This window comes from Candoia aspera, chromosome 5, assembly GCF_035149785.1.
Source record: "Candoia aspera isolate rCanAsp1 chromosome 5, rCanAsp1.hap2, whole genome shotgun sequence".
NCBI lineage: Eukaryota > Metazoa > Chordata > Lepidosauria > Squamata > Boidae > Candoia > Candoia aspera.
Genome location: NC_086157.1, coordinates 74,104,125 through 74,122,611, shown reverse-complemented (window position 1 = coordinate 74,122,611; position 18,487 = coordinate 74,104,125). Strand labels below are relative to the sequence as shown.

The 18,487-nt window shown below is 35.7% G+C and overlaps 1 protein-coding gene across 3 annotated transcripts in view; it reads right to left on the bottom strand.

The window, feature by feature from the left end:
- CADM2 (cell adhesion molecule 2) overlaps nt 1–18,487 on the bottom strand; it is a 465,617-nt gene that overhangs the window by 238,038 nt on the left and 209,092 nt on the right. For 2 of the 3 annotated variants that reach the window (XM_063305494.1, XM_063305496.1), the window contains exon 2: nt 1,869–1,895. The exons of the other annotated variant lie outside the window; for it this stretch is intronic. In XM_063305494.1, coding sequence (XP_063161564.1) covers nt 1,869–1,895 — 27 coding nt within the window. The remainder of the gene's footprint in view (nt 1–1,868; nt 1,896–18,487) is intronic. 3 annotated transcript variants of the gene reach the window in all.

Here is an 18,487-nt window from a genome sequence, read left to right as displayed (position 1 = left end):
TCGATCCAGGAATGGGTGGAACTGGCGCAACATCCCAAGATAGTTAAGAATAGACTTCCTCTACTAGGAAGTCAACTTCATTGTCATCCTCAGTCCATCAGGTTATAATGAAGGAAAAAAGGAAGCAAGTACCCTGTCAAATATAGTGGGATTTTCTTCCATCAACTGCAGTAGCCATTCTAACAGGTTGCAGGAGAGGGAATCTGGTCAGAGTTTCAGTGAGAAGCCAGTATCTCTAAATGCCCCTATTTAGAATTCTAAATGCTACCCAGTGGTTTGCAGAGTTGAAGAAGATAAAATTGTAAATTAAGCTAAAGTTGTAAACTAGATTGTAGGAGGCAAGATCTTCTATGATGTTAGTTAAAGAGTTAGTTAAACTTCTATGAGTTAAAGAGGTACAGATTTTGGGAAATACTAGCTCAAGATTATACTTTAATAAGCCCCATCCTAAAAGGTCAGACAATGGAAAGTGGGAACAATAAAAGAAAGTAAATTAATTTGGGAGAGAGACCCAGCTCAAAAACATATAAAAGACCCAAACTTTGTGGTAGCAAAAATGAAGGAAGAAGCAAGGAAGAAAAAGAAGGAAGGAAAATTCAGGAGACAGGATGACAGAAAAAGAAAGCATTTGGTACTAACAGAAATCCGCCTTCCTTTCTGGGACAGTAGAGAAAGAGATGGAGGGAAGGTATAAAACCTAATGTAATGAATATCAGAGCATGGATTGACAGTTGAGTTGATGTGTTGTGAAAATCTGGAAGTTCACTTGGGAGGGGAAGTTGAGAGCAGCTAGTTGATCTACTCCAAGAAGAGAAAGATGTTAGGACCAGAGACAGAGAAGAAAAACTGATTGAAAGCCTGCATCCAATTAGCAGCTACAGGAAGCAAAGGTAGAGGTGTAGGAGGAATGTGGTTTGGTCACAGTACCATTCATTTAATAGCTTGATATACAGCTCATAATTTATTAGTGTGTATGGTGTTCATGTACTCATATGTTCTTTCCTAATTAACTAAATAAAAGCTGTAAAAAGTTCACAATTAGAGGTGATATATTCTTTATCTTATTGAATGACCCATGAAAAAGTGAGGTCACACTTTAAAGTTTCTCCTGTGCAGCAAGTTTAAGAATAAAATCTAGAGGAGATAGAAGAAATTCTGCTTGGCAAATGTCTGGAATATTCATCCCATGAATTTAACACTTGTTATAGCTGGGGCATGCAAGCCCCTCTGTTTTTGTCTCATTCTCCCTCATGTAGAGCTCATTTTCCTCATCCCCCCACCCCTTCTCTCATCATTCAAACTTTTACCACTCATCCCAGTTTAATACCTGCATATGTGTGTGTGTGTGTGTTGCTTTTCACCAGCAAAACTGCAGTACATTAGAAAGTTATTATTTTTATGAATTATAGAGTTGCCAAATTTTGTTTCATTTTTTCCCATTAGTGTAATAATGAATATTCAACAAACTGGGCAGCTGTGGATGACTGGTATAAAAATTTGAACAATTCATAAACTTTAAGGTAATACAAATAAGGTATATGTCATGCTTTTCTTGAAATTTAATTATTCTAACTTTGTTGCAATTTCCTAGAAATAGAACAAGTTGCATATTTTGAATTGCAATTATTATTTGGAAATTCAGGAGAACTTTTAATTATTCTCAAAAGAAAAAAACACACACACACAGAGATAAAAAATATAGTTCAATCCACATGGGGAGTATCCAAGCCTTCAAATTTTCAATGAAAACATGCAAATTCCATTGACATATGCAAATTTAGCAAATCTGCATAATTAATTGTAATCATAACAGAATACATACTGCAAAGCACATGCAGTGTAAATCAGGCATATAAATGAAAACTCACCTCTAGCTTTGCTTTTTGTAGTAGCCACTGGGACCAAGGAAAGATTGCAAGAGGAGAAGAGAAGAGATACAGGTTAGTCAGAAGCTCTGATGAGAATATAGAGAACGTTTCAGTGTTGGTGTATGTCTAATAAGAGTTAGATTCAAATACAGTACCTGTTTTATGTCACATTGCATACTTTTTATTAGCCTGTAATGTGCCAAAATAAATATTTTGTTTTATATTCTGGATTCTACACTGATGCCCATGTTGCTTGAAATGGATGACTGGCAGCAATAATTGCAATTAGCTGTAAACCAACCTGACAGTACAACTGATAATTTAAATAATTTACTGTACTTTAAAAAAAATCAAAACTTCAGTTTATTTAAGCAGAATTAACTATATGTTATACAGTACCTCTTTAAAACAAAAAACAAAAAAAACAAAAAAACAACAACTAACAAACTTGTGCCTATACTAGATTTATCTTTAAGTTTATATGTATGGTAAGGTTTTGATCTTATATGGCAGAGCATTTAGATATCTTATTATGCCTTATGCATCTACTCATAACACCTCATAGCTCTTAAGTTTATATGAATATTTTGATTTATACTGTAGATAGTTCAAGAAAGCCAAATAATAATAATAATAATAATGCAATTATTTACTATTGCACATTTAGTTTGATGATCAAGAATTGACACATCCCGATGCCCACACAATACAGTGTCACTATATTGCAAACCAACATGATCCTAAAACCTATTTACAACTTAATTCCTTTTGGAGGAAGTTTAGAACAGTATTGGTTTAGTTAGCAGCTATTAAATCTGCTTAATAAAAATATTTTCCACTAGAAAGATGATGTATAGATATAGAGGCCATGTCTCTCACACACAGAGAGCACCAATATCTTTTTGTGCTTAAAATTCAAATCACAATGCAATCATGAACCTTACTACGTTGAGGGGTTGGAATAAGGAGGCTCCTATTACATTATTCTGAACTTCTAAAGGAAAGACAAAATATAAATATAATATAGAAAATAAATTAATAAAGGGAAAGAAAATAATTCACTACATCTATTTAATTCACTATAATATATATATTTTTTAAATGAAAATGCTGAAAACTATTTCTATGAACAGTTAAATATAGAAGAAAAAACTTTTCTGAATGTTGGACCAAAGTAACAATAATACTGAATATGTAAGTCCTATTAATCAATATAACAATGTCCCAAATCAACATCACCAATGAATGAAAAAGAATGGTGTGATCAATGTTATAGTTGATTAATTGAAAATTAATATTAAGATGATTTTCAACAGAAATTCTTCAAAACTATTTCACATTGCTCCTTTCTTCCATAACCTCTTACACTTGTGAGGGATGAGGAGAAAATAAGAACCATCTGACAGAACCTCAGTTTTACATCTTAATTGTTGATTTGTTTCATATCTTTTGTTTTCTGTTTCCAGTCCTAAATTCTTACCACGTTATAATTGAATACAACATATCTAGTTTGCAAAGATTAGTGGAATAATTAGTGCTTCCTCAAAAAAATTAGGGTTATGTTAGTGAAAACAAAATAAAAAAAATGCAAAAGTAACCTTTTAGGCAAAAAAAAAAAAAATGGGGAAAAAGTGAAATAGATTATTATACAAGCTGAACTTCTCTTTGATTGATTACTAACACCGCTTTTCACACAATCTGGAACCGTGCTTTATTGGTTGTCCACCATTTTTCCAAGAAGTTTTCCTGGTCAGTCAATGCCAAGTACCATTTAGGTATAGATGGACATTATATTATTTGTGCCAGCATGAATCACCTTACATATCTTTACAATAAACTGAATTTATTCTTTTGAAGCCTTTTCACCCAGTTTGGAGAGATCCTTTTTGGAGTGTTTCACAATCTCTTTTTTTTATTTTTATAGCTTAAACAGTAAACATGGTATCATCATACTTATCACCATTAAACACAGTCACTCCATATAATCTATTGATTCATAGATACAGTAGATAGATTTTAAAAATATAAGCGGTTATTCCAATACCGAGCCCCAGAAGACTACACTTCGCACATCTCAGCAACATGAAAATTGCTCATTTATTGCTCTGCCCTGTTCTTTCAAACCTGATACCATTTCATGACATCACCATCCTTTTACCCCATGGCAGCTAACTTTTGTTTAGGAGGTTTTGGTGAGGAACTCTGTCAAAGGCTATTTGAAAGTCTGAGTATTCTCTATTATTCTGCCCTATACTTTCCCCCCAGTTTTCCTTTTTAGCACCAGTATTTTGCTGTTGTTGTTGTTGTTGTGTTTTAGTAGCAGACTTGTCTTGGGCTTCCTTGCCAAAAAAATTAAGTAAAGCCTTAATATGTGGAAGGGTAAAGGTTCATTTAAAAATGTGACATTTCTTCATCATTTAGCCACAAAAGCAATGTCCCTGTGGGTTATGCCATTCTAGAATATACTGCTAAGAGGAGCAAAATGGTGTATGCCATTCTGGGTTGAATGAGGTGAGGGGGCTGACATGAATCAGACTTCCTTGTCCACAGAATGTCCTTGTTCTGTGGCTTTCATTGTCATTCTGCAGACATGCAGCCCTTTCATCCTCTGTTTGTTCATATATTTTGCTATTTGTTCTTTGTCTCTGATCCTGGAGATGTACATTTCTCTGCTCTTTGTCTCTTCCTCTCTTATCCTTCTGTGCCTCTTGTTGTCATTCTGGAGATGTGTATGCCTCTCCTCTTCTGTCTCTCCTTCTGTCATGTTATTTGTCCTAACTGTTTGATCCCACATAATTAGGCTGCTGATGTTTTTTATTCTTATTTATTCTTATTATTTTTATGCTTGGAGTCATCTGTTAACCATGATGCTCCCCTCTTTCCATGCAGGATAATTAAGCTGACCATATATTTTTATTCTTATTCTTATACTTATTCTTATTTACCAAAATGCTGTATGGTGCCATCATCACCTCAGAAGAGTTCACACTTCCTGCCAGCTTACTCTGCCAAATTTCAGTCCCTGGGGTATACCATGCTGTTATCACCTTGGAAGAGTTCATACTTCCTGCCAGCTTTTCCAATGACTTGTAGGAAGCTGGCAGGGAGTACTGGAAATGTCAATCACATTACTGGGAATGACAATCACATTTCAATTTCAATCCCACAGGAGTGATGGGTCCTGGATTTTGGATGCATTCTTTAAGTTAGCCCATTTCAGGTACATTGATTTTTGAAGGTTATGAACAAACAAACAGGAGAGTTTTAGTAATGTATAGATAATTGAAAGCTGTGTGAGAAGAAATAGCTTGGCTTTGTGTTTTTGATGTCTCACATAACATGCAACCTATTCAATGAATTACAGGAGAACATCCTCTCAGAAAATATTTAATGAATTCCCTGGGAAAGACAGAACATCCCTTCCTGCCTAGCTATGATCACTGATGTTGTAAGTACTCAAGAACTAAAGAGTAATAATGAGTTATGTTCATGCTCAACAAAATAACTCCTTTTAATACTTGAAATGCTAAAGTGATAGAAGAACTGCAGCAAACAGGTCAAACCAACACGTTTAAACATGCTTTTGGAACAAAATATGTTATGGACTGCATCAACAATACAGAAGAACGTGAGCAGAAAACTCATATACCTACAATTAGCAGCCAGAGGTTTGGGGTTTTTTTTTGCATTTTTAAATGCACTCTACAAACAAAAAGCACAAATTAATGCAATGCACAAGGTGCAATGATGAACCAGCTATCAGAACTCCAGAACCAACCAAATTAGCACAGATTTCTGGGGGAAACAAGAATATTGTGACACTGATGGTTTGGTGAGCTTTGGTGTACATGAGTACTCTGTGCATGCTGCACCCACCCAAACTTATCAAGACAATTAGTATATACAGTCTTTTTAGCATTTTTTTAAAAAGAAACTTTCAAATCTCTATAGACAAATATCTGCATTTTGGAACAACCACATTTTGGCACATATTCAGAACAAATATCCCCCTTTCTCTCTGTGGCCCGAGCAAAACATATTTACTTCTGGTTCAGGGACAGACTACTCAAAACCTGCTGTTCCCTGAACAAAATGGTTTGTCCACAGAAAATTCTACCAATCCACACTACTAAAATGATAGAGTACTATTTTTCAAGAAGCAGTCTATGTAGTAATTATTTAATTTGCCTTTCTATTTCTCAGAAAACACAGGAGAACGAAAAATAACTGAATTACTAAAGAATAAATTGACAAATAAACAAATTATAATGAGCAGATACATTTATTTAGAATAACATCTGTGCAGTTACAAGGTGTTAAACACCCTTTGCAACGGGCCCGAGCCTTCCTTCAGCCAGCACTTCAGAGATATCAAAACTGAATTCATTATTGTATAGATTTTAATTGATTATAAAACGTTAGGTAGTATCTCATATTTCCATCTTTTCACAGTGATCAGTTATACCCCTAACACATATCTATTAAATTACCCATTTCAAGCTGTTTTTGTACTGTTCAGTGTGGCTCATTTCCTTCAAGAGAATATTTTCCAGTGGGGAGATGGTGAACTCAGCAGCTATGCCCGCGGGCTTAGTGGGTGGAACTGACAATGCAGCAATTTTGTTGGGGCTCCAGTAGGTTTCCCTGAAGCCCAGGAGTGTTCTCTGAATAAAGGAAAACACCTGGAATCACCCCATCTTTCCTCTGGATGGCTGCTTGCAACCAGAAGATCGCAAACAGCATTTTGTGTCCAACTGGTAAGAAATAGCCTTAAAGGGGCACTGAGACTGGCAACCCCATTTCTATATCACCAAATATATATATATATATATATATATATATATATAGTATACGTACATTAAGAGAGGCTTTCTACAGCAAAGAGAAGCTGACTCGCTTGATGCTTATCGCTATTTTGGGGTTTATTATTTTTTAAAATTCTTTTTTAAGTTTTGGAATTCATTTTCCTTCCAAATATAAAGGAGGATTGATAGTAAACAATCATCTTCCTGTTATTATTGTTGTATTAAATTTGAAGATATTAGCATTTTCCTACACATTGAATCAGCTGATTTGAACCTTCAGCTTTCTGTTTTGACTTTTCCTTGGGAACTGTCTGCTTATCTCACTTTAACTTTGTGTAAACATACTTCAGAACTCTTCCATATATTTGACTTTTGCTGGTTAAGCTCCTAGAGGGTACCATAATCTACTGTGTGAGACATGGAAGATTTTAAACAGATTTTTTCTGACTTCCACCAAGATTTTATACAAGACATTCAGGACACTGAAAGTCTAAAATGTGTCATCTGGTTGGAGATGTAGTGGAGAAAACTGAGGAATTCACCAGTGATAGAAATGTTTCTTCTAAGAATGAGATTGGGATTTCTGTTGAGGTGCTGGATGAAGATTGGATAGTGGAGTTGGATAAATTTAATGGAGAGAGGGACCTGCAAGCAATAAGTGAAATTGACCTTTTGGTGAAATGTCATGAAAAAGAAGGGGTCATTATATATGGGAGATTTTCTGAAGAGAAGTTGGAATTTTTCAGGGGGGCAGTTGGACTCATGATTTTTTTCAAGAGAAAGATTCTGTGCACATTGTGGTGATATGTAAATGCTTTGGTTTATTTTGAAGTGGGATAAGGTTTAAAGAATGTTTATCTGGATTGCTTTTAGGGTTTGACTGATGTTACTTGTTTTTAAAAAAATGGATTAAGATCATTAGGATATAAAAATGTTTATTTGGAGGGTTTTAAGGATTTGATTTAAGGTCATTATTTCAAATTGTTTTTCTTTTTTGGGTTTATTAAGATTAAGATTATTAAAACTGTTGTATTATTTAGTATAATGACAGACTATTTATGTGCTTTTTAGTTTGATTTTTATTATATTAGACAGAAATGTATAGAATAGTAGTAGGAAGGGAATAATTAAATAAGTCTTAACTTTTGGGGGGGAGTTGTTTATGAGGTTTATATTATTTTTTAAAAAAAATAATATAAGGGGAGGGAGTAACTGTGCTTAGTGATTTTTACAGTGTGCTAAAGGGGGGATGATTTATAGAAATAATGTGGTTTTGGTTTAATGTGGAGTAAGAGATTGATTACGGAAAAAGTTTGTATATCCTTGCCATTAAAAGTCAGAAGTCACATCTTTCTGTAATGTTGAAAAAAAATCCTCTTTTGTTTGTTTTCACATCTTTTTAGTTATTTTTTTCTTTTTTGTTTGTTTACCAAAGGATCATTACCTTGTTGTGGTGCTGGAGCTTGAGCACCTCAATGATGCCATGAGCTAAACCGTGAAGGGCCACCCAAGACAGGAAGGTCATGACAGAGAGGTCAGACTAAAAGCGATCCCTGGGGAAGGTAATGGCAACCCACCCCAGTATTCTTGCCGTGAAAACTAAATGGATCAGTACAACCAGAGATATGCCGGTATACCATCGGAAGATGAGACCCCCAGGTGGGAAGATGGTCAAAATGCTACTGGGGAGGAACAGAGGATGACCTCAACTAGCCCCAGACGTGATGACGCAGCTAGCTCAAAGCCGAAAGGATGGCTAGCGGCCGGCGGTGCTGGTGGTGAACGGCGAATCCGATGTTCTAAGGATCAACAAACCATTGGAACCTGGAATGTAAGATCTATAAGCCAGGGCAAATTGGATGTGGTTATTGGTGAGATGTCAAGATTAAAGATAGACATGTTGGGCATCAGTGAACTGAAATGGACTGGAATGGGCCACTTCACATCAAATGACCACCAGATCTACTACTGTGGACAAGAGGACCACAGAAGAAATGGAGTAGCCTTCATAATTAATCGTAAAGTGGCTAAAGCAGTGCTTGGATACAACCCAAAAAATGACAGAATGATCTCAATTCGAATTCAGGGCAAGCCATCTAACATCACAGTGATCCAAATATACACCCCAACCACAAATGCTGAAGAAGCTGAAGTAGAGCAGTTCTATGAGGATCTGCAGCACCTACTGGACAACACGCCTAAAAGAGATGTTATTTTCATCACAGGAGACTGGAATGCTAAGGTGGGCAGTCAAATGACACCTCAAATTACAGGTAAGTATGGCCTGGGAGAACAAAATGAAGCAGGACATAGGCTGATAGAATTTTGCCAAGACAATTTGCTCTGCATAACAAACACTCTCTTCCAACAACCTAAGAGACGGCTTTATACAAGGACTTCACCAGATGGGCAACACCGAAATCAGATTGATTGCATCCTTTGCAGCCAAAGGTGGTGGACATCTATACAGTCGGTAAAAACAAGGCCTGGAGCTGACTGTAGTTCAGATCATGACTTGCTTCTTGCACAATTTAGGATCAGACTAAAGAGATTAGGGAAGACCCACAGATCAGCTAGATATGAGCTCACTAATATTCCTAAGGAATATGCAGTGGAGGTGAAGAATCGATTTAAGGGACTGGAATTAGTAGATAGGGTCCCGGAAGAACTATGGACAGAAGTTGGCAGCATTGTTCAGGAGGCGGCAACAAAATACATCCCAAAGAAAGAGAAAACCAAGAAGGCAAAATGGCTGTCTGCTGAGACACTAGAAGTAGCCCAAGAAAGAAGGAAAGCAAAAGGCAACAGTGATAGGGGGAGATATGCCCAATGAAATGCAAAATTCCAGAGGTTAGCCAGAAGAGATAAGGAATTATTTTTAAACAAGCAATGTGCAGAAGTGGAAGAAGACAATAGAATAGGAAGGACAAGAGACCTCTTCCAGAAAATTAGAAACATTGGAGGTAAATTCCAGGCAAAAATGGGTATGATCAAAAACAAAGATGGCAAGGACTTAACAGAAGAAGAAGAGATCAAGAAAAGGTGGCAAGAATATACATAAGACCTGTATAGGAAGGATAACAATATCGGGGATAGCTTTGATGGTGTGGTCAGTGAGCTAGAGCCAGACATCCTGAAGAGTGAGGTTGAGTGGGCCTTAAGAAGCATTGCTAATAACAAGGCAGCAGGAGATGACGGCATCCCAGCTGAACTGTTCAAAATCTTGCAAGATGATGCTGTCAAGGTAATGCATGCTATATGCCAGCAAATTTGGAAAACACAAGAATGGCCATCAGATTGGAAAAAATCAACTTATATCCCCATACCAAAAAAGGGAAACACTAAAGAATATTTAAACTATCGAACAGTGGCACTCATTTCACATGCCAGTAAGGTAATGCTCAAGATCCTGCAAGTTAGACTTCAGCAGTTCATGGAGCGAGAATTGCCAGATGTACAAGCTCAGTTTAGAAAAGGCAGAGGAACTCGGGACCAAATTGCCAATATCCGCTGGATAATGGAAAAAGCCAGGGAGTTTCAGAAAAACATCTATTTCTGTTTTATTTACTATTCTAAAGCCTGTGTGGACCATAACAAATTGTGGCAAGTTCTTAGTGGTATGGGGATTCCAAGTCATCTTATCTGCCTCCTGAGGAATCTGTATAACGACCAAGTAGCAACAGTAAGAACAGACCATGGAACAACGGACTGGTTTAAGATTGGGAAAGGAGTACGGCAGGGCTGTATACTCTCACCCTACCTATTCAACTTGTATGCAGAACACATCATGCGACAAGCTGGGCTTGAGGAATCCAAGGCTGGAGTTAAAATCTCTGGAAGAAACATTAACAATCTCAGATATACAGATGATACCATTTGATGGCTGAAAGTGAAGAGGAACTGAGGAGCGTTATGACGAAGGTGACAGAAGAAAGTGCAAAAGCTGGTTTGCAGCTAAACCTCAAAAAAACCAAGATTATGGCAAGCAGCTTGATTGATAACTGGCAAATAGAGGGAGAAAATGTAGAAGCAGTGAAAGACTTTGTATTCCTAGGTGCAAAGATTACTGCAGATGCTGACTGCAGTCAGGAAATCAGAAGACGCTTAATCCTTGGGAGAAGAGCTATGACAAATCTCGATAAAATAGTTAAGAGCAGAGACATCACACTGACAACAAAGGTCCGCATAGTTAAAGCAATGGTGTTCCCTGTAGTAACATATGGCTGCGAGAGCTGGACCATAAGGAAGGCTGAGAGAAGGAAGATCGATGCTTTTGAACTGTGGTGTTGGAGGAAAATTCTGAGAGTGCCTTGGACTGCAAGAAGATCCAACCAGTCCATCCTCCAGGAAATAAAGCCAGACTGCTCACTTGAGGGAATGATATTAAAGGCAAAACTGAAATACTTTGGCCACATAATGAGAAGACAGGACACCCTGGAGAAGATCCTGATGTTAGGGAGAGTGGAAGGCAAAAGGAAGAGGGGCGGACCAAGGGCAAGATGGATGGATGATATTCTAGATGTGATGGACTCGTCCCTGGGGGAGCTGGGGGTGTTGACGACAGACAGGAAGCTCTGGCGTGGGCTGGTCCATGAAGTCACGTAGAGTCGGAAGCGACTAAACGAATAAAGAACAACAATTTTTGTAGCTGTTATCTTTGTCTTGAAACTAAATAAAATTCTTTTAAAAAGAGAGAGAGAGAGATAATGTTTTCCAGATATATTTTATTCCATTTGCCAGTTCATCTCCACCTAACTAATTAATATTGTATTCTATATTTTTTCTCCATTATCCATTTATTCTACCTTGGTACCACTGCCAAATATGCTAATTCCTCTATTTTAAAATTCATATTCAAAGAACAAAAGGATGTTTCCATTTATTTTCTAAATAATCATACTTTAGTTGAAGAAGTTGCACATTTTTTGAAAGAGTGGAGGTAGAATACACTGACTGTGCAGTAAATGTTGAAGGCCCTCAGTGTGTATCATTTCAGTGTAAACAAAGAGTTCAAAAACTAAAATATTTCATGTATGACAAGTATTTAAGAAACATACTTAAATGTAACACATAAGCTATAGTTCAGTTTTTTTTAAAAAAACACAACTATAATTTATATTCCTAAACACAATAGAAGTAGTCACTATATAATTAAACTCTCTACAATGCCTGAAACCTGCTGTATAAATTTTATTTTTCTACTTTCGTATAACATTCACAATAGAGAACTGAATCAACTCTCAGCACAGCACAACAGCAGCTATTCATTCATTTAAGGGTAGAGGGAAATTCTGAAGACTTGCTTAAAATGCAGATGAATGAATTAGTGTTGACAGCTCTAACTTGTTTCTTGGCAACTCTGACAGGATGTGGCATTTCCCCGTTCTTCTAATCATGAAAACTACTTGAAGGAAACTAAACCACTCCAAAACAATAAAACCATTACAAAAGAATATACAATGAAAATATTAATAGGTATGATTTAACTTAGTTCAGTTTTATTTCAGACAGATCATTCTAAAATACCATTGAAAGAGATCCATCATGTGAACTTGTATGTGTGTATCTGTGTTTGTGTATGTGTATGTGTATGTCTGTATGTGACAGAGGACAAATGACACCTGTTTGTAACCATCTGGAGCTATGAACATATGCTCAGTGGTATTTAACCAGCTGCATATTGTCTTGGGATAAGACTTTAAATTATACTAATATACTTGTAGAATACATTTTGCATTGTGGGTATACATAAATATGGCATGAAATTCTTTATGTAGGGAACAAAAGCTAAATGAATGGAGAACAATGAATAGGTAAGGCTTTTCTTATAAAAAGTATATATGTAATCTGACTTCTGTCTAACAAAATCCTCAATACCTGGGACAAGTTTCACAAGCGGGTACAGATTAAATAGCATGGTGGATTACAAACATGCAAATTTCATATGCATATTCTAAATATTCATTTTTAAAAGGTATTAATAAGCAGATATATGATCAAAGTTTTGTCAAGCCACTATATTTGCATTTAAACTGATTCAGAAAATGTGATGTAATGTGTTCCAAGCAAGATTAAACTAAAAAGAACTATGTTTTTTTTAATTAATCAAATTAAAAGCTGAATGAAAGCAAAAATACCAGTGCTCAGTACTGAATGTTGATATAAACAACAAACTCTCTGATAATGGTTTATATGACTATGTACAAAGCTAATTGAAGGAAGTAGCCCTATAAACAAATAACAAATAATCCAGGCATTTAATTTAATGTATGGTTCTACATTATAAACTTTCATTGAAAATAATATATACTATACTAAGTATTTTATAATCTGGTGTCAAACATACACATATTAGTTACAATCTTATTTATTTATTTATTTATTTACTTACTTACTTACTTAGCTTTATGCTGTCCATACCTGGGCTATATCATAGTCCCCAGATTTGAATTTTACTGAATATCTGTGGGGACATCTCAAAGATACAGTGTGTCATGGTTCCTATTCCAATGTTCCTGAAACATCGTAACAAGTTCCCATGCCGTGCTAGTGCTGATACGTGTTCCTGTACAGGAGGGGGCTGCTCCTGTTCCCTTGTTCCAGGCAGTGAGCTGGATGATGCGAGGAATGAGAATGCATGTTTGGATAATCTTGACTGGTCAAGGACACTACCCAAAGACTGTCAGGAACTGTTAGGGGCACCTGCAAGGGGATAGCATTGTACTGACTTTGGGGGGAGGGACTGGAAACTGCTGGGGACTTAATTGGGAAAAATCCTGCACTTTTACTATTCTCAGCTTTGCTTGTGATTCTGAACACTATTCATTATTAAATCAGATATCTATAAGAGTCTGATGGTGATTTTAAATAGGCAATCATTACACAGTGCATGCAAGGTGGCCTAAGAATATCTCTGAGCTAGAAGATCTGCAAGGAAGAATAGGAAAATATTCTAAAAAAAAAAGAATATAAAGGCTCTTATATGGCTACATTAAATATTTGGAAACTATTATTTCTGCCAAATCAGGTACTATGAAGTACTGTCTTAAAGGGTATCCAAACATTTGCACCTGCAATATTCGTTGTTTTCTTCTTTTCAATTTGTAAAATACTAGCACCTAAATAGTAACTATGCATTTCATATGAAGACATTGTGTTTAAGTTTGTACAATGTAGAATCTGTGTCAGCTTTTGTTCACTTAGAGATCCATTAAAACATACAATTTGACTAGGAGTGCCTACACTTGCAGACATTTCTATATGACTACCCTATCTCAACCCACAATACTTCTGATTAAAGTTGCTCCTTAGAATATCACAATAAATGTAAAAGTAATAATAATGCTAATAGCCAAGGCATGCATTAAATATCAAGTTTTATATAATCCAAATTAATATTTGTAAAAATGGAGTTTAATAGTCTAAACACCTTGTCTCACATATTATATAATTTCTTACTGTCATTTTCATATGCTTGTTTCTATTATAAAATGGTTGCTATGAAACAGTGTTTCTATTACCATCTCAATTAATGGTTAGTACAGTAAAAATGTCAAAAGTATAGATTAAAGCAGTAGCAGTAGTAGTTGATCACAACATTATGTCTTATTTTGCAAATCAAATGCATACAAATCAAGTCCATTTTAAAGACAATGGAGTCTCAGGGTGGCAAAATACATCAATAACGTAACCTCTTAACACAGGGTAGGAATATGTGGTTCTCCAGAAGGTGCGCAACTAACTTTCCAGGAACTTTCATCAGCATGGCTAAATGCAGTAGTTCAAAAACTTTTGGAGAGCCACAGGTACTGAATCTCTACTTTCTGCTTAAAAAACAGTCTAAAATAAATGTCAAGTAGTTTGACAAATTTAGGCAACTTGGGGAGATGCATAACAAAAAAATATATCATCAGAATGAAACCTTAATTAGTGACCTTTTGTACCTGATGTTAAACTAACAAGGATCATTTATCATTACAGCATACCTTTAATTTTGTTATAATACATTGTTATGCAAATACTAAATGTAAACAAATTATGAAGATGGAATTTGTTTTTTGTGCCAGAGAAATTAAGACAAATTGAAAGCAAATGTGAATATGGTATAAGAATACAGTGGGGGATAACCCATGGAATAGGAATATTACACATGGCTGAGAATGTGAATATTAATGAAATAAATCAAGGGATAAGGGATGTGTAACATATATAGCAGGAGACACTGATTAAGGCAGATGTAGAAAAGTGATTATCAACTTTAGACCCCTGGAGCAGCATAAATGAAATCATATCCTTGTGTTCTGGGATATAAAAGACGCAACTTGGATATAGATAAAGAGAGACTTTAATTATCTAAAAGTACACTGGGACCTACCTATGATAATTCAGATGTGGAAGTATTAAAGAACACAATGTAAAGTAATTCAGAAATGTTTCTTTGAAAAAATCAGCAGATGGGTTCTGTAATAGTTACAATGATTCAGAAAAGAATGAAGCCTTGAGACAGATCACTGAACAAATCTAAACATATTTTTAGATTGAAAATATAGACTACTATATAATAAAAAAAATGATTACACTTTAAAGGAAACAAATTTTCAGCTGCAGCAAAGATGCAATTACAGGGTATCAGTTGGCCATTGCAAGCTTTTTGAAAATTCATGGATTTCTGTTGGAGATGCACTTGGTGCAAAACAAAAACAAAAGAAAAGAAAATGCTTCAAACACTTTTACATGTGTTTATTTTTCAAGAAATGCTAAATATTCAAAGACCTTATAAATAAATATTGAAATCTCTTTAGAGGGATTTCAAATGACCAAACTCATGCATTTGTGAAGTTGATTGTCACTTGGTTTATATTTTCACATAATATTTGTGGGGAAAACCTTTAGTTTTCATCAGCCAACTATAGACACATAGAGCTAAGCCACATTTACACACCATTCAAAAGAGACAAGAAAAAACCTAAGGAAACAAAAAGACCAGAACACATTCACTCCAGCAGCCTACACCCAGATAAGCAGGGATTAACACCAGACAAACAATCAAACAGAAAAAATACCCTAATCAATAAACTACCAAGGAGACCATCAATCAAGCAGAAAACAATACCCTAATCAAGGAACTACCAAGGAGAAAGCCACCCCCACACACACCAGCACTGACAGGGCAAGCTACTGTATATAAACAGGGAGCAAAACTCCACACTCACCAGCACTGATGATGTTACCTAGTTGGATAATGAAATATCTGCAAGCAAACAACCAAGCTCAGAGAGCACCCAGGACTCCATAGTTCAGCCCTGAGCTACAGTTCTTCTCTTCTATTAGAAACTTGAAAGGATCTGAAAGGACCCTTCTGGGGACTAATTGGCCCCAAAGCAGCTGCCCTAAATGCTGATATATACAGAAAAACAGTACAAATCAAAACAACCCAAGACATAACATATATTAAAATGTTAATTATGTGCATAAAGAAAGAGTGACTGCATTGGCACCAATTCTGAAAGCCTGCCTTAGTTGGATCTGGAGCTACTAAAAAGGGCTTCTGCACAAGCAGAAAATATTGCCAAAGGAGCACTGATTCAAAGCAATGAGACCCAGTGCCTTGCTCATCCAAGACAACACACTGTCTTGAATTAAAATGCTGTCATGATCTTGATTGAAGCAGTGCTACTGTACACAAGCCTAATAACAGTTGCAGTTGTCTGGCATGGATAATGAAAATTTGAATCTCAGTTTCAAGATATAGGCTGTACTTTAGCATGGCTCTTCATCTAGACACTGGCACAGGATCAGTATTATTCAGATATAATAAAGAAACATTGCTAATAATCAATATACTACCTCACAAACAGTGCCAAAATACAAGGGATATATATTTTTTTAGAAATTTCCTACAAAAACTCTTATGCAATAAAATGTTTGTGTAATAATAGGAATTTTCCTTTCCTTTTTTTCCCTTTCCTTCAGTTTGGGGCTTCCAGATCTAGGTTGCCAGAATCTAGGTGAGAACTAGCTTGTCAGCAGAGTGAGAATTTTCTGTATTTTTGTGGCTAGCCCTGGTAGGTCTACTTCAATGAAACAAATGTTATGAACTGCCTGGGTTCAGGGATCATTTCAAACAGTACTTACTCAGAAATAAAGTGCTCATGTGTCATATTCCCCTGTCTAATTTCACAAGCTGAGCCTGAAAAACTCCATCATTAATTCTCACTTCACTGAATAACTAATCACTTTTCTTTGATTCTTTGGGAGAAAAAAAAGAAAAGAAACTTATAGATCTTGATACCCAGCTCAAGTCAGTTAACTCCTACAGCTCATTTCTAATATCTCTTGACACAGGTCACCAAAGCAGTTTTAGACCTAAACTTGGATCAGAATTTAAAGATAAATGATAAGATAATATGTATCATGAAATACCACCTGGAGTCAAGTTACTACCACAAATTATAATACTTGAACACACAAAAAATCTTAAAAGCTAGCTGATAATTATCCATGCAAGAATACTCTGAAAGGGTCTTACAATAATGTCTTTTAGAAATAAGGGAAGCTTAATTTAATAGAATGTATATAACATCTACCTATTTAGACAAGCCCTTGTGTTTTGGGGAATTAATTTTTGAGAAGAAAAAAAATAATGTCAATTTCCAAAGATAAATTATACAGAGAATAGGTTCAATAAACTCCACAGAATAAGGCAAGGATACAATATTCAGTTATCACTAACCAATATTTTTTTTTGCAGAATTTTTTAGTGTTTCTGTGAGTATTTGTATATACTAGGATTTTTTTTTATTACAATATTCAAGTAAGCACCATGATTTATAATAAAAAGGAGACTGTTTTGATAAAGATTATACACTTAAGCTTTACATTGTGCTTCATCAGAATATCCAGCCACCCAAAAGTCACTTAAAATAAACCTTACTATAAAGCTGCATTATGCAAGAAACAGAGATTGTTCATGCTAACTATATAGTGATGATAGTCATTTTCATGAAATTATCTATACATTAGAATATTTATTAACTCTAGAAAGGAAACCAGCAGTAAATTACAAAGTTAATAAAATCAAAAATGGGAAAACTGAGTTTGAAAAATGGCAGACAATTTTTAAAATAAATATAGCCAGCATTAGTATTTTAAGTTGGATCCCAAAGAGTGTGTACACAGGAGAAGATTGCATTACAATTAATAGTTTACTAATAAAATCCAGTTACTTGCAGCATCAGAGAGCCCAACCCCAATCTGCCATGGTGAGCCAGAATAGCAGGGAGGAGGAAATGCCATGGTGTCTGTTCACAAAAGGTGCTTACCTTGGGCAGTTTTTATAGCCCTTCAGCCTCTCTCTTGTCCTCCCTCCACCCCCAGACTTGCTTAGTTTTGGCATCAACAAAGGAAGGTTACATATGAGTGAGGGTTAGTCATATTGTAAGTGTCTAGCAAGTATTGGGCACCTAATTTGACAAAAGCAGGAGATAATTTTCTAACATTGGTGAGGGCAGTGAGTTATCTCACAGCCTGTGCTTAGCAAGGAGCACTGTTCAGTAAATAGGAAATGGTAGCTTGTATAGGCAGCCTCTCTTCCTTGTGTTCATTAAAATATGCAGGTCAATCACAGGACAATAAGTAATGTATGAAAAATTCTGGAACCTATTAATATGATCAGAAATTATAACTATCAACAAATAAATACAATTAACTCCTGTAAAATTCCTATCAGGCAAGGCAGGAGACTAAGTTCTAGTCAAAATAAGAATTGTTAAATCTTTTTGGCATCAACTGGAAAAAATAAAAGGACTCTTTTGA